General features: G+C 49.1%; 1 protein-coding gene across 1 annotated transcript; it reads right to left on the bottom strand.

The window, feature by feature from the left end:
- Nucleotides 1-1,250: 1,250 nt before the first annotated feature.
- On the bottom strand, nt 1,251-20,695 carry LOC114437376 (heparan sulfate glucosamine 3-O-sulfotransferase 3A1-like). Its single transcript, XM_028408025.1, has 2 exons — nt 20,072-20,695; nt 1,251-1,894 (listed from the first exon to the last, which is right to left on the bottom strand). The coding sequence occupies exons 1-2, from the start codon at nt 20,551-20,553 to the stop codon at nt 1,273-1,275; spliced, it is 1,104 nt and encodes a 367-aa protein (XP_028263826.1). The 5' UTR covers nt 20,554-20,695; the 3' UTR covers nt 1,251-1,272.
- Between the last annotated feature and the right edge of the window lie 3,708 nt (nt 20,696-24,403).

Raw genomic sequence — 24,403 nt, 5'->3', positions numbered from 1 at the left:
TGTGCCTGAGTCGTGACTGGTCTGTGTATCGTGTGCATTATTTGCAGAGAGACTCCAGGACTGCTGCTCCGACTAAGTGCACAATGAGTTTTTACCTGAGTCTCCGAACTCCTCGGTGAGTCCTTTGCCGCGCTGCCCTGCAGGCTGAACTGAGATAAGCTGTGCAGGTGTGAACAGAGCTGATAGCAGACGGCTGTTCTGCTTCTTGAGCAGCTCGGTCCTTCAGGCTGTGAGAATCATCAGAATGTAAATAAATCATCTGCATAAAACAGCTTGAATCAAAGAGTGACAACACAAGAGTTCTGTGGTTACATAACTGTCAGGCACATCTGCTTCTCACAATACAAGCAGAAATTAGAAACACAACTCGGCCATTGTTCTCATGCTCACACACACACCGCACTGCCTCGTGGCGAGGAAGGCCAGTGACATCACGTGTGTTGGATTCACAGGGAAGCATGTCGAGGAAATCTGAGTCAGAGTTTGGAAAGGCTTTTTAAAATGCTGCCTCTGCCTGAAGCTTCATTAAGTGAAGACACACACACACACACACACACACACACACTGCTCCATGCAAACACACACTGACAGTAAAGGCAGGATCACACGTCTTTAGTGCGAAGTAAAAAACATCAGAACAGAGACGCCTGATATATACAGATATATTTTTATCTTTTTACAATATGTACTAACCCAAAAGTGTTAAAATTTAAAAGCAGCTTTTTATCTTCAAAATATGGCATGTGTGATTTCACACTGCACACACACTTCCTGTCTCACAGCTTCTTCAGTGCAGGGAGTTTCTTTTTCCTCTGAGGCCGCTGTGATGATGCGAATATAAAAAACAGGAGAATGTTGCATATCTGAGGCGCTGCTGAGGGAAGCAGCTGCATGTTGCTGCAGATGGAGGAGAACAGGTTGGAGGTTTGTGAGAATAAATGACAGAACGAGGAGGATCAAAGGCTGCTGTTAGACAGAAATATGGCGGCTTATTTTGGTACTATCACATCATTATTATATTACAATGTGCAATATGACAAAACAATAAAAAAACAATATTATAAGTGTCTAAAATCATGAGAAATAAACGGTAAAATATGTCATTTAAACTTTATTAAAATTAAAATAATATTTCAAGGATTGTGCCAACAAAATATTTTTCCTTCTACTTAAAAAAAGTTATTTTGCGTCATAGGTGACATATTATATTTATTCTCATAAAAATAAACTTTAATTCCCAAACCCCTTGAGCAGTCTCTGAGGCGGCTGTCCTCAGTCGTCCCAGCCAAAGTTATGTCCCGTCATCTGGTAGAACTTCATGTTGAAGGGCCTGTAGAAGTCCCGCAGCCTCTGCACCACCTCGGGGTGGATGTTGGGGTGGGTGCGCCCTTTGGTTTTGCCCAGGCAGTGGGGCTTGCTGCTGCCCTCTGCCTTCTTGAGGCAGGGGAAGCCCTTGGTCTGGTTGAAGTAAAAGTGTTTGTCCGTGATGATCCTCTTGAGCCCCAGGAAGTCCTGAACGCGGCCCAGCTCTCCGGCCGGGTCGCTGATCAGACGCTCGCCGCTCACAAACAGGATCTGGTCCATGGGGAAGTACTGCAGCCAGTTGTCCAGGTGCTTGGCGTAGATGCCGATCTGGATGGCGCTCCACGACGTGTCGATGAGCCCCGTAGTCCTGTTTTTGAAGGTGAGGCTCTCAAAGGAGGGAATGTCGGGCTTCTTAGACAGCGTCTGCGTGTAGTCCGAGATGGCTCTGGTGACGGGGTCCCTCACCACCACGATTAGCTTGGTGTCCCGGGACATGGCGGAGATTCTGGCTGGAGCCTCCCGGGTCACAAAGTAGCTGGGGGTTTTCTCCATGGTGATCTGGCCCTCCAGGGTCTTCGGCATCAGCTCCCTGCGGAGAAGACAAACAGAGAGGAGGAAGTCAGATATTTAATTCACTTCAGTTCACACAGCGAGCTGCTCTGACCCAAATCTAATCAATCCAGAGGAGCCCTGGAAGCTGCGTGTGGGATCCGATGTGACTGAATGTTGATTGGCAGTTTTCTGTGGTTGTAAGGATGTCATGGCGAGCTCTCCCTCGGGTGCACTTAAAAATGGGAGATATCCATCAGTCTCAAAAAGAAGAACCTCTACAGCTATACACTTATAAAATATTGATCCTCTCAGCATGACTGCCGCCTTCGATCCCTCAGATTATAACATTCGGTTGTAGGTTTTCCAGAGTCCTTGACTCGGCCCCTCCCCTCTCACTCTGCCCAGTCGCCTCTAGGACACTGACCTCAAGAAAAGCGGGTAAAAGCAGCCCATGAATGATTAACACGGCCTCCCTCTACCATTTAGAGTCTCTGCAGAATACAGCTTTAAAATTCACTAAAGTACAGAATGCAGGCATCCATTATTCAGCTGCTGCTCTGCTGCTGGTTAAAGCGAGGGCGGGCACCGGCTAAGTGGCCCAGCTTCTCCCGGGGTACAGCGAGTTTACCACCTGAGCTACAGAAAGCTGAAAACAGGGAGGACACGTGTGGCCAAAGTGCAGCTTCAGCGTCCTCTCAGCGCTGCTCTGAGGACGGACCATCAGGAGTGCAACATCCAGACCACATGTGCAGACATCAGTGGTCTGGTGTTCAGAGCTGCTGTTCACACACCTGAATGCTGGAGCTGACTGAAGGTCTTTGGCCAGTTATCACATGCTTCCATCACACGTACATGGTGGCTGTAAACAGGAGTGTTTTGGCGTTACTTCCAAACATCCGACGCTCGATGTGCCAGCAGAGCACAGAAATCTGTGCAAACTCTTCCTGGCTGCATCTGACTGGATGGGTGCTGTCACATTGCAGCTGCCTGCTCATCGATCTGTAAACCAGCCTGTTTGGAGACTCCTCTGATATTTCTAACATACTTAATACAACAATGCAGTTTGAATGTAAAAGAAGAGGCCCCGCCTCCTGATGACATCTTGAAGCCTGTGTATAAACATGATGGCTGCCGTAATTGCTGTAATGATTCTGTTTACTCCACTCCACGTACCAGAAGAGCCGCATGATAAAAAAACAAAACATCTGGATGAGACTCTTCTGAAATGAATCCTGTCTAAGTGTGAGCCCCACGCCGCCACGGAGTCCCTGTTCTGCGTGTGTTTGCTGGCTTTCCTTGCGGTCGCTCCTGGCTGCAGTGAAACGGATCTAAACGCTGTCAGCGGATCCCTTCAGGCCGGTGTCACAACACATCCTGTCTGTGAGTGAGGAGCGGGGTCAGCACAGGAGGGCCGGGCAGGAAGCGGTCGATAAGAGCCTCGGCATCAACACAGGTGCAGTGATGTCTCGACATGAGCGTCACCTGACCTCCGGCGCCCTCCCTGCACGGTGACCTTTCCTACAGCTGTGTAAAGAGGAACATGTCGCCTCTCCGCTCACATTAGCTCCACCCCGTCACACAGAGAGTCCAGAGCAGGGCAGTATAATGGAAAACAAAATCAATCCCACCTGGGGTTACAATGGCTGCTGAGCTGACACCAGACTAATTATTGATAATCAGGGAATCCCTGATGCATGCGGGCAGCCTTCCTGCCGGCACGCTAACCTGTGAGCCAAACGGAACCACAGCTCCAAAAGAGAACATTATTGTGCTATGAAAAAGACATGAGCCTGTACTAAAGGACGCATCCATATTTGATGGCGTGCGCTGGCTTGCTCTGTGGTCGATGGACTCTCAGCAGCAGCGTGTGTTGTTTCAGGGTCAGTGATGTGGTACAGTGTGATGAAGACAGCCATGTCAGGAGGTACGGAGGCCATAAAGCACTCACACGTTCATGGCTGATGAACGTTTTATGGTTATTGAGAGAAAGGTTTCAGATCTGTGGAGCGCCGCCTTATGAAACAGACACCGGCCAAAACACCTTCTCAGCTATTAGAGAAGAATCCTTATGAATCATATTACCCATGATGCAGTTTGATCACCGCACCTCCACCAGGGCTTTAGGGTGGGCCATCAGCTGGGGACCAGCAGGCATAGATGTGTTGCTGTTTTAGCCACACTACACCACCTCATGGTGGAGCGATGGCAGAGAGTTAGTCAGCCCTCAGACTCCCCTCAGATTCTTCCTCCTCAGCCAAAGCCTGAAGCCGCCGTGCTCCTGTAGCCCACATGTGAACCAGCATCGCTGCACTCGTACTAGGCGGCCTTCTCTTCTCACAGGACTGTCAGTGGCACTTGGACAATGGTTTCACTTGCCTTGAACCACATGACATCAAGCCGGGTCAGGGTGGTGCCACCACAGTCTCCATTGGAAACAGGAGCCGCCTCCTGAGACCTCCGCCCCGCTCCTGGCCTGACAACAGGACACTTGGCTTGGGAGGCGGGGGCTTTCTGCTGCCGCTCGGCTGGACCTGGAGCCGTACTTGCATGCTTCCTCAGAACCTGGTTGTTGCTGCCTCACTATTGCTTACACGAGTAAAGACCTTTAAAGGAACAGTTGGTTTTACTGCATGTGAACCACATGGGGGTATTTCTTTCCATTCTGCAGCACAGGCATGCTGCGCTCTCTAATGAAACTTTACTGGCGATGCTGGATGATGTAACCGACGACAAAACGTCCAAGTGCTTGAGATTTACGGTGCACTTTGATGTCTTCATCGTGCTGCTAAAATACGACTCCCTGAGCACGCTGATGCATGAAGCCCAGGCAGCAGCAGCATCCACGCAGACCCCAAAACGAACCCTTTAAATCAAACTCGCTGCTTTGGCGCTTTGAGAGACGCAACAAAAAAATAATAGAGACGACTGAGAGCATCACAAACAAACAGTTTGTGCACACGACGGAAACGAAGACGTCCTAACTGTACGTCAGCCCTCTCATATGGAACCAACTAGCTGCTAAAAGACGCCAGGACTCTCAGGCAGCTGTATTCCCCCATTAAAAACCTCCATCCAATGTACACAGTAACAGGCAGTACATCAGTCAATGCGTCCTTTGTAAGCTCATCTATAAAGAAACCACTTTGGAATAAAGGGCCTGACGCGTCACTGCTTTCGTTTCCTTGCTGAATGAACTCCACTGGCTGACTCACGTCTGAGAAACAGGCTGAACTCGCTGTAGATCAGGTGCTCACACAGCACCAGAGCAGGACGCACAAACTAAAAACTAACAGCGATCAGTTATGAAAGCTCTGCTTCCTCTGGATCTGAGCCAGAGAGAGGCAGGCAGGCAGCCTGAGTGCCGGCCGCTTCTCCCCCACCGGCGCTTTGATTCATTTTTCCCCCTGCAGCGGGGAACCCTGCAGGCATAAATACACTCCCACTGTGTTCCCCTGCCACCGCCACCAGATAATCATCTTGTAATTGGCTCAATATTTCTGCTGTTTGCAGGCGAAGCGAGGCCCGGCGCCGCTCTCGGTGGCTCGGACTCAGCGGATATTTTCCAGGTCAGCGGATGCTAGCGGAGGTCAGGGAGACAGGAGGAGGGTGATTTAGAGTAATGGCTGCTGCGCGGCGGAGGGAAAGCCCGCTCCTCTGAGCTCAGAGCTTTACTGCTCTGTCAGCCTTGTGGAACCACACGGCCCCTTCACCTGCCCGGTGGGCTGTGATCGCCGGCAGCGCTCACACACGAGGCAACCAGGAGGGAAGACACCAGGTGTGGTGCTCAGAAGAGGAATTAGAACAAGTCTCACTCATTTTTTAGCAGTGCACCCTGTGATGCTCATATTCAGGTGTGCACAGGTGTGAGTGACCAGCAGGAGAAAGAGAAGCCATCTTAAATATGGAGAAAGAAGCACTCGATGAGCTGTTCACCAATGATGATGAAAGGTCCATGTTTTAATACCTTTAAACCAGCCAGCTCCATCTTTGGACATGTGCAGCGTTAAAGAAGGTCTCACTGAGTTCAGAGTCACGCTGGGTTATAAATACATATGATAGAATATATATATATATATAATTATGAAGAACTTGTCTCCGTGCATCGTGGGAACTGTAGGCAGGAGCAGCACAGCGGTCTGATAAGACAGACGTCTATTCTTGGAAAACAAAATGGGAGGTCATGGTCAAATTCCTCTGAAGAGACGAAGGAGAGCTGGGGACAGATAACAGCAGAGGACAAACTGACAGGAAGTGGCTGTCACAGGGACGAGTGGTCCTGTTTGTCAGGTTTATTTAGTTTCTTGCTTTGTGAGAATTGTTTCCTCGTGTTTCCCGATTTATTTCGAAGGTCTGGTTTCTCTCCTTTGTGAAGTGAAGTCTCGTTCCTCCCGTGCTTCCAGTGCTGCCATGTTCTTCACTTGTGGTTGGTTTTTGTTTAGTTTTTTGTTTCTGTATTTTCTGTTTCTGTGTTTTGCTTTTTTATGTAGTTGTGTGTCTACATCTGGGTTCTCCCTGCACTGCTATTTAAATAAGTGTGTATGCATGAACAAGCTGTAATTGTGGAGGATCAAACAGCCTGTCCACGAGAGACAGGGACAAACATGAGAGGAGGTGTCCTCCTCTCATGTTTGTCCATGAGAGACAGGGACAAACATGAGAGGAGGTGTCCTCCTCTGAGGGCACCTCAGCACGCTCCTCGTCCTGCAGGCTCTGGAAAGCATGGCTGGCTCGCTGCCACTGCAGCTTATCTCACTTATAACGTCTGTTTTCTGTTTCATAAATAATGTCTGTCAGCTGATTATAAATAGACAGAAATAATATTTGTCTGGTGAAGTGCAGTAAAAACATTTCTGGACCCTGAGCTGAGGTTTCTACTCCTCTCCATTCAGCAGCCGCCGTTCAGTAAAACATTTATAGAGTTAGCTTTGCAGTGTGTCCTTATAAATTTTTACAGAATCCTCCTGTTTTCCTGGTGCTGGGATCTTCCCCTGTTTGTTGCATAAGTGGGGGGGGGGGTCTTTATGGTGAGCTGTGAATTATTCACCTTCACTAACTGCTGGAGCAGTCCGAGGTTTCAGGATGCATCGAAGCCTTTACAGACTTTACTTCCTGACGTTTCTCTGACCCACTTGCTCGGAGTCTGAGAGCGCGGTGTGGAGATGACAGTGGAGTGGGATCGGCTTTGGCTGGCTGCTCTCTCTCTCTCATTCTGCCACGTCAGTTTTCCGGGACTCGGCAGCTTATGGGAGATAAGACACCTAAACTTGGGTTTAATACCAAAGCTCATTTTCAAGGTATTGTGTCCTTGAATGTGGGTTTATAAACTGACGGTGGCTTCATTAGGGAGTGTGCAGTGGCCGTTCTTATCCTCTCTCTGTGGTTTCTGGTGCTGAAATAATCTGGTGACAGAAGAATCGCAGCCTGTTTGAAATTCTACAAAAAATGAGGAAGCCCTGTGTCAAACGCATGAGAGTGAAATGAAATGTGAATCAGTGCAGAGCCAAATGGACGGCTTTAAGGGGCCTACTCTGTGATAATTACCCATGACAAAAGGCTGGGGCTTTTGTCTTTGGGACTATTGCCATGGTGATTTTCAGGCTGCTGAAACATTCAATATAAACATTTCAGGCTCAGATCCGCCCGCTGAAAGAAGAACTCAAATATTAAGGCAGAGAAAAAGACTAAAGCTAAACCCTGATAACTTAAGCCTGCTGCAGATATGATGGGCTGGCAGAAAAGACAGTCCCCCCTCCCCCTGTGTCTCTCTGGGTGCAGAGGCGCTGGCATTCCTCAGCCTGTCCCCGGTCTCAGGCGGCGTGCTCCATCAGCCTCAAAGAAGGAACCGTTCTGTGCTGCTGCTTTGTTTTGACGACACATGATTCAGGCTAGCTGTTTAGTATGCTACGGCTAAAGCTTGATTTATGTTTCTGTGTCGTACCTGCGTCTGTATGCGTCTGTATTTGTGCTGTGATCAATGAATGTTGCTCTTACTGCGAAACAGATTAAAAAAAAAACATTACAGGAGACACAAATGAGGAAATGCTTCACATATTCAGCAGGTAAACATGATTTGTTGTTTGCTCCGAACACACCATGCTCAGTTCAACAGCTGGAAATGTGAAGGACGTGAGGTGCCGCCTGTGTGTCCACGCCGCAGCAATGTCTAGGTGCATGTTATTCTGTTGTTGCTTCACCTTCTGTTGATGCTTTTATCTGACCTTTGAGTGTTTTCTTCACAGAATGATTCCCTCCACGTCAGCCCGCCTGTCCCTTCACAGGACGAGGAGCTGCTTCATCTCCTGGCCACAGCACAGGTAACACTCACTGCTGCACTCACACTGTACTCTGACATTAAAGCTACAGCTCGACAGGCTGAAGAACCAGAGTGTGAGCGCTCTGACTGTACGCCGCCTGGGAGTTTTTAAAATAGAACAACTTCTGAAAAGGAGTCATTGTTCTGTTGTAGCACGCAGAGGAGCCAAAATTAGTCAGGTAGAGTCTCAGCCAACCGAGCTGGCAGATGTTCGACTGTGAACATCGCTGCTCTGGTGTCACTTTCAGCCGAACCACAGCACCTGCAGGCGGCGGCCGTCACACATCATGTCCACAGGAAAGTTTCACCATCGGATATTTTACAGTCATCCACACAAAAGTCCAAAAACAGGAAGCTGCAGCTCACGTTTCTGAAAACTGAAAGCAGAGTGTGAGATAGTGGAGGAGAGAGGAGTGTGAAAGTGATTACACCGTCTCCCTCCTCCTGCCTCCATCCTTCCACTCCCAGGCTCAGAATACAAAGCGGCTGGCACATCACATCGCTTTCCTCATCTGTGTGCCAAGCCACAGCGAGAGCGCGGCAGCGAAGCCTGCACCGCCTGCCACCACAGAAGAAGCAGAGAGGAGGGCAGAGATTAGCATGTACCGACGCTTATCGCCTCTCCCGACATGAACTCATTACAAACACACTCGCACCATCTCTGCAGGTTTTTCTGAGACACAGGCAGATGAAGATTCAGCTTTAAATATATGATGGGTTTTTTTTTGCTCTTCCTTAAATCCTGGAGAATAAATAACGAGCTTGGTAATAACAAGCTACCAAAATGATTTATGCTCAGCAGGAGTGAGAATGAATGCAGTTCAGGAAGGAGCGCGGGGAGGAGCTGGGGTTAAAGACATGGTCCAATGCATGATTTCCATTTTGCGTCTGTTGCATTATCCATTAAATAAATAGCCTGGAGTAAATGGAACTTCACGCCGCTCCTTTCTGTCGAGGCAGCAGTGCCGTGCATAACGAACAGGTGATGCTGCTCTGCTATCAGCAACCGCACTGAGCGATGCCAGCGAGGTGGGGCGGGACGGAGAGCAGGGAAAAAGGTGAAGAATCGCCCACTGTGTGGCTGAGACGCTGCAGAATGGCTCGAGTGCAGCCAGTGGTTGCCTGGGGCTGGGCTGTGACCCAGAATCCAACAGACCCCCAGTGAGAAACCAGGAGGCCCCGTCGAGGCTGAGCTGCAGGAAAACACCTCCTCCTCCTCCTCTGCAGCCGTCACAGACCTAACACCATCTGGGAAGCTGCGTCGAGGTGCAAGATAATATGAAGTGTAACAGAGAACCATGGCGTCTGAGGAGCCGCTGACAACGTGCTAATGTTTGAACCTGTCAGCTCTCTGTGAGCAAAGACGGATGGTTTTAGAAATAGAATGTAATTACAGGGCAGAAGCTCATTGTCGGGTTAGGACAATGTGCAGAGTGTGGAGGAGATTTCTTTTTTATTCCTGCTAAAAAAAGAGCTGCGCTGAGAAAAAAGACAAAACAAAACTGAGCGGGTCTCTCCAAGTCTTCAAACTAAAATCAAAAATTAAAGCTGTGACTGCCTCACATGTGACCAGAAGTCATGTGACAGAAATCCAGAGAGTATCGGGCTGATTTGCAGACTTACTGTCATTTGTTTAGACCCAGATGTCTGAGGTCTCTCTGCTTGTAGCCATGACGCTGTGCTCACACACACACACTGACTGATCATGTGACAGGAAGGAGAGCTGATGTCAGAACAGAGCTGCAGATTAACAGCAGCACTTTTTGTGGCGGCTGTTTTCCTCGTTTGATTATTAGCGCTGGCGCCGCGACACGAGCTCACGTTAGCAGGTGATTGCATGTAGGCCGTGAGTCTGACGTTGCCATGGAGACGGCAAATGAGGTATTCGGGGGGGGGTTGATGATTCATGCCATCAATCAGGAGGATATTTTTCAATATTTCACGTTGATGTAATCGTCCTAAAAACACATTAACATTGAGGGAGTGCTCCGCGGAGAGATAATGGCTGCGTGTTCACGCCGTTATTGAGTCAAACTCTGCCAGCCTTGAATGACGGATGTGCCTCACATACAGATAGAGGCTGTGGCGTAGAGAAACACGGCGCGTCCAAATCGCAATTAGAAAATAAATAAATAGACGATCATGGGGGGGGGGGGGGGGGGGGTCAGGGCGTGCAGCATCGCTCTGAGAGGAGCAGCATATTAATGCAATTCATATTCATGACAGCAGCATGGAGGTTATTAGGAAGCAGTTTGCATTTACATCACAGGCCTGTAAATGGTGACAACAAAAGCTTTCCATCACATACGTTTACAGTGTGTGTTCAGGACTCTGCAGTGAAGTGCGGCTCCTCTGGGAGCGCCTGAGTCTTACGCTGGCACTGCACCGCCAGAAGTAAAAAGCTTTGTGGGTGAGGGGGAAATCCCTCCTGCTGGATTTACGCCCTGCCAGAACCGAGCCCGTTACAAAGCCAGTTGGAAACAAGAAGGAGAAAAAAATGAAAAAACCCAGGAGCCAAAACAGGGCGGTGAGAAAGAGTCTGCACCGCTGCTGGGCCGAGTGGAAAATAATATGATGTAATAAAAAGCAACGTCAGACGCCGGCCTGCCCACGAGCGCCACATGAAGCCAGAGACCCGAGGAGAACCAGGTCCAGACCGCTTTCTCACACGCAGCAGGAAGCGGGAGTCTGCGGTGATCAATATCAGTCCCAATATCAACGACTGCCCGGACACAGAGCACGGCCGGCATAACGAGAGGAGCATGAATCATCCGTAATAATTAAAATATTCAGTGGTTATTAATGAGTTAATGTGAAGCGAAGCATGTGGAGGAGCATGTAGACATGTGAGGCCCCTGAACTCTGCTGTGGGTCAGGGAGGCCTGCGGGCGATAGGCCGATAAGAAAATGAAAACAAATCACTTTTTGATGGAAACATGTGGCCGCCTGCCTGTCTGCAGCGTCCGGTGAACAACAGAGAAACAGGAAGTGACCTCTGACCTCTGACACATGTGACCAAACGGTTTCTGTGACGGCCAGTGATGAGCAGTCTGGGGACGTTGTGTTTGTTTAAATACGGCAGCTTTTTTAAAATGAGCTGAAAATGGTCCTGAAGGAGACAATAAGACACTGTGACGGCAGCAGAGTTCTGTGGTGAAGCTCTGCGGCCTCAGAGCGCCGCAACGAGCAGAGACAGAGCCGTTGATGGATGTGATCGCTGTTTCCTGGTGAATAATGCAGCGCTGCTAATTGGCTGGATTAATAATTGATGGGAGGCTGCGTGGGAGCCGCAGCGCATGACGAACAACCGCAGCCTTATAGGAGAAGTGTCTCCTACATCTGTGCAGGCCGGCGGCTGCTTCCTCCTCCTCCTCCTGCTCCTGCTATTGATGGCTGTAGGGGCGGATGTGTCCATGTTGGATGAAAGATGTCAGAATAAACAATCGCCCTGACAACATAATGACATAATGAGGCCCGCCCCGCCGCATGTTTGACGAGTGAAACAGCTCGGGCTCCTGTCAGGTCCCACAGGCTGCACAGTGTTGTTACACCTCTTAGTCCAAACTGACCGTGGCTGACCCACAACCCGCCAGCTGCACCAACACAACGCAGAAATGAAACACACGGCGTCAGGTTTTACAGTGGAGCCGGAGCCTTGTGGAAATTAGTGCCAGGAACTAATGCACAGAAGAAGAAGAATGGGACATCAGAGGGTAAGAAACATGGATTATCCTGTAAAGCTGATTTATCGGCTGTCCTATAGGACACATAAAGACGTCCCCCTGTCTCCACGGGTCAACACCTTCAGACCACTGCTACAGGGAACAATGGGATCAATACCTGCGGGTGTGTTCAGAAGGTTCCTGACAACCCAGCAGCATTTGTTTCAGAGTTCAATAGAGACACAAAGGAGAAGAGCAAAAACAAAGAGCTGCTCTGAGTCGACAGGACTTCACCGCCGCAGCAGCGCAGCTCCACAGAGGAGGTGTTCCCTCCTTCTGTTAGCATTGTATGCTAAGCTAATACAATTAGCATCCTGCTAACCTCCCCTACATATGAATATTTAACTTTCTGTTTCTCACTGCCTGAAAAGGAGCGGGTGTCGTGGCCTCATCCCGTCCATGCTGCCGCTGCAGGACTACCCCTCTCATTAAAACCTGAGGCCTACATGCTTCCCTCTGCTTGGTGCGTGTGACACCTTCAGACCCAGACCACACGTGTGGTCCCCCCTGTGTGACTCCGTGGTCCTGCTTCTTCACAGATCCTCCCTGCTGTGCTTCATCGCTCACCTCTGCTCTGGTTACAGCTGAAGGAATCTGCCTCTCATTAACATGCAAATCCTCATCTTCAGGAGAAGCCGCCGGGATGTTCCTTCCTCCTCCTATTAGCAGGACGTGCTCCTCTGACAGCAACCCCCCCCCTTCCTGCCTGATGTACAGTCACACAGTTACAGTAGCAATTACTAGTGTTCAGATTAATTGAATTAGTGTGCGGCTCCCCTGCACTCTGCTGTGGGCACATCAATCAGGAGCGCTGCTCTGCACCGGCCTCTTCATCACCCTCCTCCATCTTTATGTAAAAAGACGCAGGTCGTGCTGTTGTACTCCATCTATCAATGAACAGCTCGGAGATGGCACACTCTTTCCTAACGCACATCTCTCCTTAATCACAGAGCGTGCTGCGCGCCATGCCAGGATGGCTCCTGATGGTAAACCTGCACTCCTGATGATACACTGGATCATTTGTACAGTGAATGGAGTCCTTTGTGCCAACTTTACAGTAGAAACACCGCAGTGTGTTTAAACTGCTGCATCTCAAAGTATCACAACATGATGAAGAGAATCAGACTCATCATGGCATCTGATGGGAAGCAAGTGGTCCTTCAGAAGGGCAGCAGACGGATTTGAAGTAGGACCAAACTGTGAAGGTTAGATGACACATCAAAGACGGTCTGAGGAGAAGGAAGGAGAAGAAGAGCACCAAACAAGCCCGTCTGATCCCAGGGGAAGCTGCGAGCTCCCTGCTGCCAGGCACCACAGTGACACATCATCGGTCATCATCCCACTCATCGAGTCTTTGTTTGAGAAGTGCAGAAAGCTCATAACTCCGTGTTTTCACGGAGACGGGGGGTCGGGGCGAGGTTGTGCCCGAGGTGCCGTCTGGCACTGCGCTGCCCACGGCTGTAGGCCGGCCTCTGCCAAGCCGATGGAGCGGCAGGGAAGAGGGTTAGCTGGTGCCAACCTGCCCACCACACAGGCAGCTGCAGATAGCACACATGGCAAGTGTGACAGAGTCCAAGCCTTCCAAGCAGAGAGGAGGGGAGAGGGAGCCAGCCGGCTTAAAACAGAAAAGACTCTCCTGCTGAACAGGAAAGATGAACGTCCCTCAGTAAACACTGAAATGTTTTTTAAATTCCAGCAGACTGAGCTGTGTGCCAGGACAAAATGAATATGTAGCAAAAGCATCTTAAAGAAAACACCAGTGTTGGAATGGAAAGAGGAGGACCCAGGAGGACCCAGGAGGAGAGGGCTTCCTCCTTTTTATTGGTTCCCATGCTTTCCACAGCGATGGATCAGTCTCTCTCTCTCTCTGGTGGAAAATATGGACGACTCCCTGTCCTGTGATAAAGCTGCAGCCTGTGAGATGGGAAAGAGAGATCCATCACACCGAGGCGTTGGTCTTACCCTGCCAATCCGCAGCACAGAGGGCTGTACATGCCTGGTCCATGCATCATTTACCCAGCCCTTCTGGGTTTGGCTGCACGGCTCTGAAGTCCTGAAGCGCTCTGGCAGCTCCTCTGAAGGTTTAATATGCATGAATTCTGGAGGTTGTTTGTGGTTTGTTGTATGAAGAGGCCCCCCCCCCAGCTCGCCGGTGCCAAACGATAGGGTTACAGCCGCTCTCAGTGTGAGGATCGCACTTAACTTCCACCAACCTTGAACTGCCAGGAAGAAACTGCAAACATGATTTTTTTGTTCTGTGCAGGCGGAGCTGACGTTTATCTGGCAGGTTTCTGTGCTGTTCCAGAAAACATCGCTCGCATGCATAAAAACCATCAGACTTCAGGTATGTGGCCTGGAAAGGGAAGGCCGGGCTGCTCAGACAGGGTCTTCAGACGACATATTTTCGTACAGTCGAGTACAATAAAAAGTTACCTCTTTTGAAATATGACTCCCAGAATAAATGTCTCATCATGTTCAGTCTAATACCTCATAAAAAAGGCCGACAGCTGCTGAGCTGAAAGAGCCCGGGGTCAAACAGGTTGCTGAGTAGTGTACACATGCAGCCAAAAGTGAATAAACAACGGAATCCCTGAGACAATGTAACCCGAGCCCGGCGGTACCGAGCCATCTGTTGGCATTGTGAACTCTGAGGGTGGCACATTCTGTGGCTGCGATCAATCAGCCCCTTTCTGCACGTCTTCATCAGATCTGCAGGACGCTCCGACACCTGAAATATCTGCAGCCGCCGTCCCTCCGAGGAGGCCACAAACACGTCTTATTTTAGGCGTGTCAGGTGAACCGGTCAGGTGTGAGCGTCCGGTGGAGATCCAGGTGGTGTCTGCACAGAGCCCTGCACCTGCTGCCTGTCCTCACCCACCCATCGCAGGGCGGATTCCCAGGATGCCACAGGGCAGCTGCTGACAGGGATATTCCCCCCCCTCGCATGGGGTCAGCTGCTGAGGGCACGCAAGACGCTGGTGGGGGTGGAGGTGGAGGTCAAGGAGTTGTCGTTGTGAGCCGCATGCCTTCGACAGGAGGTGAGCGTCCCGCTTTTACAACGATAATCACTTTCACAATCCCAAGGCAGCTCATGCTCCGGAGGTCTCTGCCGATCACGTTACGCCCGCTGTGTGTGCGCCCTCTGCAACCCCAACCGTGACCCCCCCCCACCCTCCGCCCTCCACCTCCGCCTGTTCCCTCCGCTCCACCTGCCTTCCTGCTACACTGCTGAAACTGCAGCCTTATTAAAGCTCTACCTGCACGTCTACATAAATCATGAAACTGCCTCCGAAGGCGTTTCCAGGAGTCGTTAAGAATATTTCATTTCTTTCCGATGCAGCCAAACAGGGATCAATTAGAGGAAATGGGTTAAATCTGTTTTCATCGTCCTGACTGCACCTCAGAGGAATGATGCAACAAATGACTCCTTTCAAAGCCTCCGTAAAGACACCGTGGAGAAACATTCACACACACACAGACAAATAACACCAGGCAAGCGTTCCAGGATGTTCCTCGTATTTTTGCCTACGGCTCCTATTTTAAAACGTCGTTCCTGCATCCTGGGCCGGGTCACGACCAAGCGAGGACAGCCTGCGGCGAGGACAGCCCGCGGCGAGGACAACCCGCGGCGAGGACAACCCACAGCGAGGACAGCCCGCGGCGAGGACAACCCACGGCGAGGACAGCCCACGGCGAGGACAACCCGCGGCGAGGACAGCCCGCGGCGAGGACAACCCGTGGCGAGGACAACCCACAGCGAGGACAGCCCGCGGCGAGGACAACCCACGGCGAGGACAGCCCGCGGCGAGGACAACCCGCGGCACGCAACAAACAAACTGAAGAGCAAAGACAGACGGCCACGTGAAGACGCACACCTTTAAACGTTTGTGGTGTTTCAAACGCACAGCGAGAAGATCAGGCAGCAGCACACACAACCAAACTTAAAAAACTCCACACATAATGAAGCCACAGCAGATGTGCACACTTCAGACATGAATGAAGGGTTAAAGCCCAAAGTGAACCGGATGTTTCAGCTGCTCTGAAGAGGAAAACACTGAAGGAAAGGATTTGTTGTAGTGTGTTGTGTGTGTTTCTTTCTATTCTAACGTGAGCGGCGTGTTTAACATGTTGTTACGAAGCATAATTAACCCATTAAAGGATCCGGTGCAGTTTAATCCGACCAGTCTGCAGAAAACGCAGCGGCGGGGTCTGTGCAGGTGAAACCTGAGCAGAGGTGAGAGCAGAGCGGGGACTACAGCCTCTGCTGCTCGTCAGGTCGGAGCTCCTCGTCCACAACAAAAGGCCAGCGGGTTGTGTGTGTTATAGTGAAATGTAACACTGGCTGTGTGTGTGTGTGTGTGTGTGTTTCCTGTGCAACAATAAGGCCTGACTTTTATCAACAAAACGCATTTATTCAGTCAGCGGGCTGGACGTGCTGCTGGGATACCGAGGATGGAGAGACACTTCCTGGAAATGTCCCAGTGAAGACAGACGCTGTCGATTTCTGGGTGTGAAACTGAAACGTTTTGGGGAAAGTGTGATTCAGAGAATGCTGTAAAAAAAAAAAAAAATCGTCCGGGCATGAGTTTTCTGTGAAAATGAGGCGACACAGCTGTGACTCCCAGGAGAAGGAAAATAAATGCACCTTAGTGGACGACAGTTTTAATTAGAATGTGCTTCTTACAGTGCAGCGACTTTTTATCATTGTTTCTAACAACATGTTGTCGTAAAGATTTCCTTGTGTCACGACAACGTTCCAGCTTCGGCTGATGTGACACAAACTCTTCTTCTGTTCAGTTATACTTTATTTGCACCAGTGTTAATTTTGGCAGCAATTTCTAATTTAGTTTTTATTTTAGTCTTGTGACTAAAATGTCATTTGATTTTAGTCACGTTTTAGTCATCAACATTTTTAAAGTTTTAGTCTAGTTTTAGTCGACTAAATATCAAAGAATTTTAGTCGACTAAATCTGCCGTGGATTTAGTCGACTAAAATTCTATGATATATATTTTTCATGAAATATTTAAGGTTTGATTGTGCAATAAAAACAGGCACAGCTTTAACTTGTGTTATTTGAAACAAACACCTCTTTATTTAATTGCTATGACCTAAGAACCAATGAACAGTGAGCTGCTCTCCCTGAACACACTGTTCAGTCATGACCTTCTTCATGAATCCTCCATAACTACAGCAGAACACTGCAGTGACAACTTAGAAACAGGTCACATGCTGTAAAACCATCAGCAGCGGTGTCTTCATTTATAGATTTTGTCACGTGTATCTTTGAACGGAAATTAAGATGACTCGTCTGCAAACGTCGCTTCAGGTTTGTTGTGTTTTTACCGCTGATAGTCGCTCCACACGGTTTGAACCGTCCTGTTTGTCATCAAACGTGTCTGTGTGTCACGTGTGTGTTCTTCTCCTGTGTTGTGTTACCATGCATGAGGACGCCTTCTTCCAGCATCGCGGGGTAACGTCCTTACACAGAGAGATCACTTCTGATTGGCTCTCTGCCGCCGTCTCCTGATTCGTCCCTTCCACAAACAAAATTTGCTCTGATTGGATCTCGTCTCCATCAATAATTTCGTCTCGTTTTTATTCGTTGACGAAAGTGTCAGTACATTTCGTCTTCGTTTTTGGCACCGTGCGTTAGTTTTTATTTAGTTATCGTCTCATTTTTATCAGCAAAAAAAGGTCGTTAACGAAAACTATGACGAAAATGATTCGTTAACAAAATTAACACTGATTTGCACAGCGTCTTTCACAATAAAACATGTTTGTAAGAGTCTCAGCCCCGAGCAGACAGACAGGGAGACAGCGTCAGGAAGAACCCTTAAACAGGATCCGGCTCATGAGGGGGGCCGTCTAACTGATGGTCGCAGGGTGAAGGAGGAGAAGAAGAGCTTGATGTGTCTAATGAAACATTTAGTCACGGGGAAGCTGCTGTCCTGGTCTGAGTTCTGCTAAACTGCCGGATCTGTTTCAGACATTCAGGCCTGCAGATGGACGCTCGCTCCCAGACGTTTGTTAATGTTCAGTACGTCAGAGCGACTCCTTCAAACACTCGGCCGCTGACGAGATGAACTCTGACAGTCATTTACTCCCCTCTTCAGTCGGAGGGCCCTCCTGTTTTAAATGGAGAGCGGCACCGAGGGCCGTCCACGGAGGCACGGTCCAAATTCCAGAGAATCTTGGCAACTGCTCGGGATAGATGGGACCCTCATGGATATAAAACCCCACAATGGATGAATAGGTAAACAGAAGGGTGTGAAAGAGTGATGGCAGAACGAGAGTCCGCTCTCAGAGAGGCACAAAGGGGGAGGTGTGTGAGCGGGGGAGAGCCGGACTGTTTGGAGGGGGGAGTGAGAGGAGCCAGAGGAAAAGTTTTGTGTGCAGTGTTAACTCAATCAAAAGGTGAATTATACCTCCTGAGACACTCAGGTAACCTTTCATTACGGCCCCAATCCTTCTTAATAACAGAGCTGCAGTGTCGGCAATGCCCCATTACACAGAGAACCACGAGAGGAAGAGCCATTACTGCAGGCTAGGCTCGTGCAAAATCGTATCGTCTGCAATTAATCGTCAGAAAAACTGTCACCGATTAATTTTGCCACTTATCGATTACGGTGATTAGTGCCTCGGCATGATGACGCATTTTTGTGAGCCCACAATAACAATAATGGCGGAAGGCAGTGGTGTTCAGTTAAATAATGCGGAGCAGCACGATCCTAACATAAGTTCAACGTCTGTCACCATAAGCCCGAGCACGAAGAAAGCCGAAGAAAGCGCGACGAGGACACAACGCCGGCTACAGCTGTATATAGTGCCACGACATGCATTAGGTGAAGCGTGGAGCGTTGGTTGTTGCCATAGTAACTGGATTTTTGCTCGTAGCAAAGGAATGAACTCCGATCTTTATTTACGGACTCCACAGCAAGATAGGAAACATTACAACAGCGAAGTCTCCTCCAGCAGATGTTGGAAAGAATTCCACTCAGCCGAGAATCCGCGATACGTTTAGTCATCGTGCTGCTTACGACCAAACGAAGCGCTGGAAGAACGTAACGTAGGTTGATTTGCACAGACACACATTTAAATGTGAAATTGTCCGGTTTGTTTATTTGTTTGTTTTTCTGCTGCTGTTCTACAGTCTGAGTGAAAACATGCTCTAGTGTGGGACATATTCAGTCACAGGTTCATTTGCACAGACACATTTTTTTTAACTTTAATAATCACTGATGTGACTTTTCTGAACTTATTTGTCCTGTTTAATTTTAATGTTGATATGCACTGCTCTGTGACCTTAAGATAAGAACATTTGAAGCACAAAGTTACTTTAAACATTTGCTTCATTATTATTTTGATGCAGTTGGTGCCTCTGTTATCAATACATATTTCCATGGCTGGTTGGTGCCTAATCACTACTTAATCACCAGCTTAACCTGTTAGAATGAAGGAGTTAACTTGACTGATGATTTGTCGGTATCATGCTAGAACACTGTGCCGATTTAGAGTCAAAAACATGTCAGTGCAATTGTCATTAATTAATCGTCAAATTAATCGTATCGGCTAAATGCCACAATTAATCGTGATTAATTTTTTTTGCCAATATCGCCCAACCCTACTGCAGTCCTGCACGAAGGTGAACGCACAACACACACACACACACACACACACACACTGACAGATGAAATCAATCACAAATCACAGCAGACGCCAACAGAAGGAGCAGAATGTTTGTGCAAAGTGGAATAATTAAAGATCAAATTAAAAGTTTAAAACAACACACTCACACACACATTTATTCTGAGTAAAGTTCTGATTTCATCGTGTCTAAATATGAAGTCTGAGTTTATATAAAATAAAATCTTATTTTACAGTTTTTCTGCAGATTTATAGTGAAATAAATGAGCTTAATATCCAATAATTAATTTGTATAAAAGAACAAATAATAAAATAAATAATCTGGAAATAGAAAATGTGATGTTTGACATCAGAGCGCGGTCATTTGTTTAAGACTTGTTTCCCAGCTTGAAAACGAGCAGGCTGAAAGCTTTAATAAACTAAAATCTGATGAACACTCCGTCATCCTGCAGCCAGAAACGCGGCGCATTAACTCCTGATTTCTTAAATTAACCCCCTGTTATATGTGAGGGTTCGTGGAATAACTGGTCTTACCTGTACCAGTCCAGGCCGCGGTGGTAGTTGCGGTCGAAGAAGTGCGGCTCCGCTCCCACGGCTCGGATGTCCGGATGGACCCGGAGGAACTCCAGCAGAGCCCGCGTCCCTCCCTTCTTCACCCCGACGATGAGAGCCTGCGGCGGCTTCTTGCTGCCCTCCCCGAGCGGGCTGACTTTACCTGCGAACCTGCGGGTCACCTTCCCGGGAGCGAGCACATCCGGTGGCGGCAACATGAGCGACTCGGCGCGCTCCGTCAGCTCCTCGGAACCGGCGGTCCACTCGTACACCAGCCTCTTGGTGCGCAGGGAGCCGAGCAGCCCGGCGGCAGTCCGGCTGGCGGAGCCTCTGACCGGCGGGGAGGTGGTCGCGCAGCGGTGCAGGAGGAAGAGAGAGGCGAGGAGGGAGCACAGCATGACCGCGGCTCTCCTGGAGGCGGCTCGGCCCGGGGGGTCCAGCTTACTGACGCGGCTAAAACCCATACCGGTCCCTGGGTGCTCGGTGCAGGAGCCACGGCCATGCTAGGCGCGCATCCCCGAGTCCTCTGGCCATGAAGGGGTCCTCACCCACCGCGTCCCGTGGACAGAAGGACACCTGCTGCAGGTGAGACGCGCGCGCGGAGACAAGCGATCAGCTGAGCTCGCGCGCTCTCAGGTGAGACAGCTGTGCAGCGTCACACCGCGAGCCCCGATGCTCCGGCCGCACGTGTGAGGCAGAGTTGTAAACTTGTGGAGTTTTGTGACGGACGGCTCTCTGACCAATGAGATGGAGAGGGGAGGAGGCAGGAGCCAATGAGACTGCAGGTGGGCGGGGACAAGACGCACGGCTCTCAGAGGGATCCATGAGGGACAAACGATCAGAAATACAGTTATTTAAGTTAAGCAATATAAAAAACATGTTGTTATTGATTGATTTTAATAAACCTCAAATTATGTGAAATTTAAAAAAGTTTAATTTGAAATGTTATTATAATGATATAATATATATTCATGTTAACATTTTAAAAGAAGCTTCACATGTTGGAAGCTGATCAGGCTGCAGGCAGAGCGAGGCTGGGATTAAATAATCACGAATGAATCACAGAACATGTTCATTTTGTCACGTCTTTCAACACATACACTTTAAGCTTTAACCAGCAACACACACACACACACACACACACTGCAGAGCTTTCAAGCCGCTCGCTGACTTTCCTCCGCCACATGCGGCTCCAGCGAGGCCACCAAAGAAGATGGCCTCTGCCGTGAACTCGGCTTTATGACACGCAGCCGAACAAAACCAGAGGACTCATGATAACGGGCCACATTATGTCTTTACAAGTGCACAAGAACAGAACCAAATGTTTCACATCTGCTCCGGCCTGTCGGGGTATTAGCATGAGAATGTGCCGCCAGTGCTTCAATGCTGCACAGCTCACTGCTCCAGAAAGCCTGATGGAGACCTCAGCGCCGGGCTGCACCGCCGCCACTGCTGCCAGATGTCCCCCCGTGTCCTGGAAACAATACAAAGACGGGGGACAGAGGGGGTGTCCACGTTTAACAAATCACAGCGGAGACATTCAGCCGACCGTGATGACACCCAGCGTTCCCTCACTGAGGTCAGATGGCTGCACGCTGAATACTGTTACTGCCAGAAGAACTCACTTCTGACTGAGCACGAGCTAACAGCAGCTAACAGCAGCTAACAGGAGCGGCTCTGACTCGGCCCAGAGGTCACAGGACGGACCTGAGAGGTCAGACATGATTATTGGACCGGCTCTGAATCTGTTTTGAGTTAAAAAAAAATCCTGACCCGTGATCCCATGATCAATGAGGACAGACGGCAGATTTTATTTTTCTACTCAACTGTAATTTAAAAAAAAAATAATTCCACTCAAACGCTGGGGTGGAATCCATCACTTATTCTGGAAGGACTTTCTAAACACTTCTTCAGACCCCTAGAAAATATTTTCTGAGCCAGAAGTCTTTTACCAAATGATTGATTATGACAAATATAGATCAATAAAGTAACGTCCCCAGTTTGCAGCAGCTTTAGTGAGTCTGGGGGATTGTTGGTGTAACTTTGAGCAGGACGGGTGGTGTTTTTGTACGGAGCAGGAAAGCTCTGTGGTGTGTGTGTGTGTACTGCTGGTGGCTGTGTAGTGTTGTGTAGAGACGCACAAAGCTTCAGATATTAGGAAACAATAGGTGGGAGACCCATAAAAAGTTTCAAACGTGAGAAACATGGTGCTTCTTTCAGGTCAGATATTCAAAGTAAAAAACTTTATTTATAAAGGTTGGGTAAGTTAGAAGCTCGGCGGTGACTCTGGGCGTGCCTTGTGCAATGTTCCCATTTTGAGTCGGGCTTAATGTTTGTGCTGCGACACACACTTCCTTTGTGTAATTACACACCCAGACATTGGTGCTTTTAGACAAATGTGCAAGCAGTCTAGCAGGCATGTAAAAATTCAGCTTTCATCTTCTCCGTTTATCCAAATTGCTGCAGTGACGCAGCCTGGCTGGAATCTTGGATGCAGAGTTGGGTTTTTAAGTTGAGAAAGCAGCGCAAACACAAACTGTTTATTATCCTTTCAGTGTGTATTCCTACATTTTTTATACCTTGCATATTGAATAAATTCTCCAAGAATGCCATGGGAACGGCTGCGTGTGCCAAAGCTCGGCCAAACAAGGAGCAGCTGAGTGATGTGTGTCTGAGCCGTGTGGAGCAGAGCGGGGCCGGTGCACGGCCTCTCAGATGCACCATCCACAGAAAGTGTTTCCACTGCAGAGCCGGCCAAGTGGTCGGACTGTGTCTCAGCCCTGCACATGTTCTCCAGACAGGTTTATGGACGGAGGTTTGGGAGCTGTGGGTCCAGAGGAGACATCTTTACTGCCAATATTACAGCTTTACGTCTCTCCACCTGAAACCCACCGACGTCAAATGTTTTCTCTTTCCGGACAATTTTCATTTTTTAGAAGAAGACAACCGCAGCCTGTGTTGATGATGAAAAGGTGCTTAGAATGATGTGAAATGTTGCTCCCGATGCGGCGAGTAAAGAAATGTTTTACGTGTGGAAATTGCAGGGGTGTGATTTACGGCCTGTTCCACGCCTGAGCTGCGCCAGCGTCACACATTTCCACACAGGCAGCGCGCCCTGGCTCCCAGCGCCTGTCTCCTAAAACCGTCTCATTCTGAGGAAAATTGAAATGGCATCACCCACTTAGGAGCTTCATTAGGTGCATTAGTACAAACCTGAAAACACAGAGTGTAGCATCGACCTCCCAGAGGAAGAGGAAGAGGAAGAGCTCCACAGCTTTTTAAATAAATCTACAGGTACACAGAAAAAAAGGTTTGTTTGCACACAAACATGTTTCAAAGGCTGTACATATGTGCGAGCGGTGACTCAGTGTTTAACTGAAGCAGCCTGTTTTTCAGGAAATGTTCTGCTTCTATATACACAGCTGTCGGCCATCCACACAGGCTGAGCTCCTCTGCTTCACTGGCGGGCCGCGCTGAGCAGGAAGAGTTTGGACCGAGCACGGAAACGCAAATAAATCGTCCTCTTAATCAGATTAATGCTCATTGAGCTGGTCTGATTTGAATAAAGCACACGAGCTGCGATCATCAGGGAGTTATCTCTGGATGTTTGTTTGGAGGAGGAGGAAGAGGAGGAAGAGGAGGGCTAGTGTTGCCGTCCCGTAGATGTGTGTTCACTCTGTGATGCCGTGTGTGTTGCATTCCTTCCTCCAAGAGGCAGCAGGATGCAGCAGATTCAAAGAGAAGCAGGCATGAAAGGGTGTCTCTGTGTGTGTGTGACCGTTCTGCTGCAAAGAGGACAACAACACAAATGTACACACACATCTGAAGCTGGTCCACACTGTGTGGACGCTGGACCTCGTCGTGGATTTTTTGTGTGTGTCTCAGGCCTCCTCAGTGTTACAAACACACACTGTGTCGACCTTTTTTACCCCGTGGAGGCGATGCTGGGCGACACTGGATCGATATTGTTGTGTCCAGATGACCACCGCAGATGATGATGGGGGACATGTCAGGCTGTTGGACGGCGCCGTGCTGTGTCATTAAAAAGCAATATGTGAAGTCTGATCTGCCATTTCCTGCAGATAAGTATCAGCTGCACCACAGAGCAGAGGCAGCATCAATGTGTGTGTGTATCTGTGTGTGTGTGTCTGTGTGTGTGTCTGTGTGTGTGTCTCTGTGTGTGTGTCTCTGTGTGTGTGTCTGTGTGTGCGCCTGTGTGTGTGGAATCAGGTGTTTCTCTGCTCAGCTGCAGCAGCCCTGTGACGTGTCTGTGTGTGTCTGTGTGCGTGCGTGTGTGCGTGTGTGTGTGCGTGC

The sequence above is a fragment of the Parambassis ranga genome, chromosome 6 (assembly GCF_900634625.1).
Source record: "Parambassis ranga chromosome 6, fParRan2.1, whole genome shotgun sequence".
Classification (NCBI taxonomy): domain Eukaryota; kingdom Metazoa; phylum Chordata; class Actinopteri; family Ambassidae; genus Parambassis; species Parambassis ranga.
Note: the sequence above shows the minus strand (reverse complement) of the source record. Positions and strands in the feature narration are given on the sequence as shown.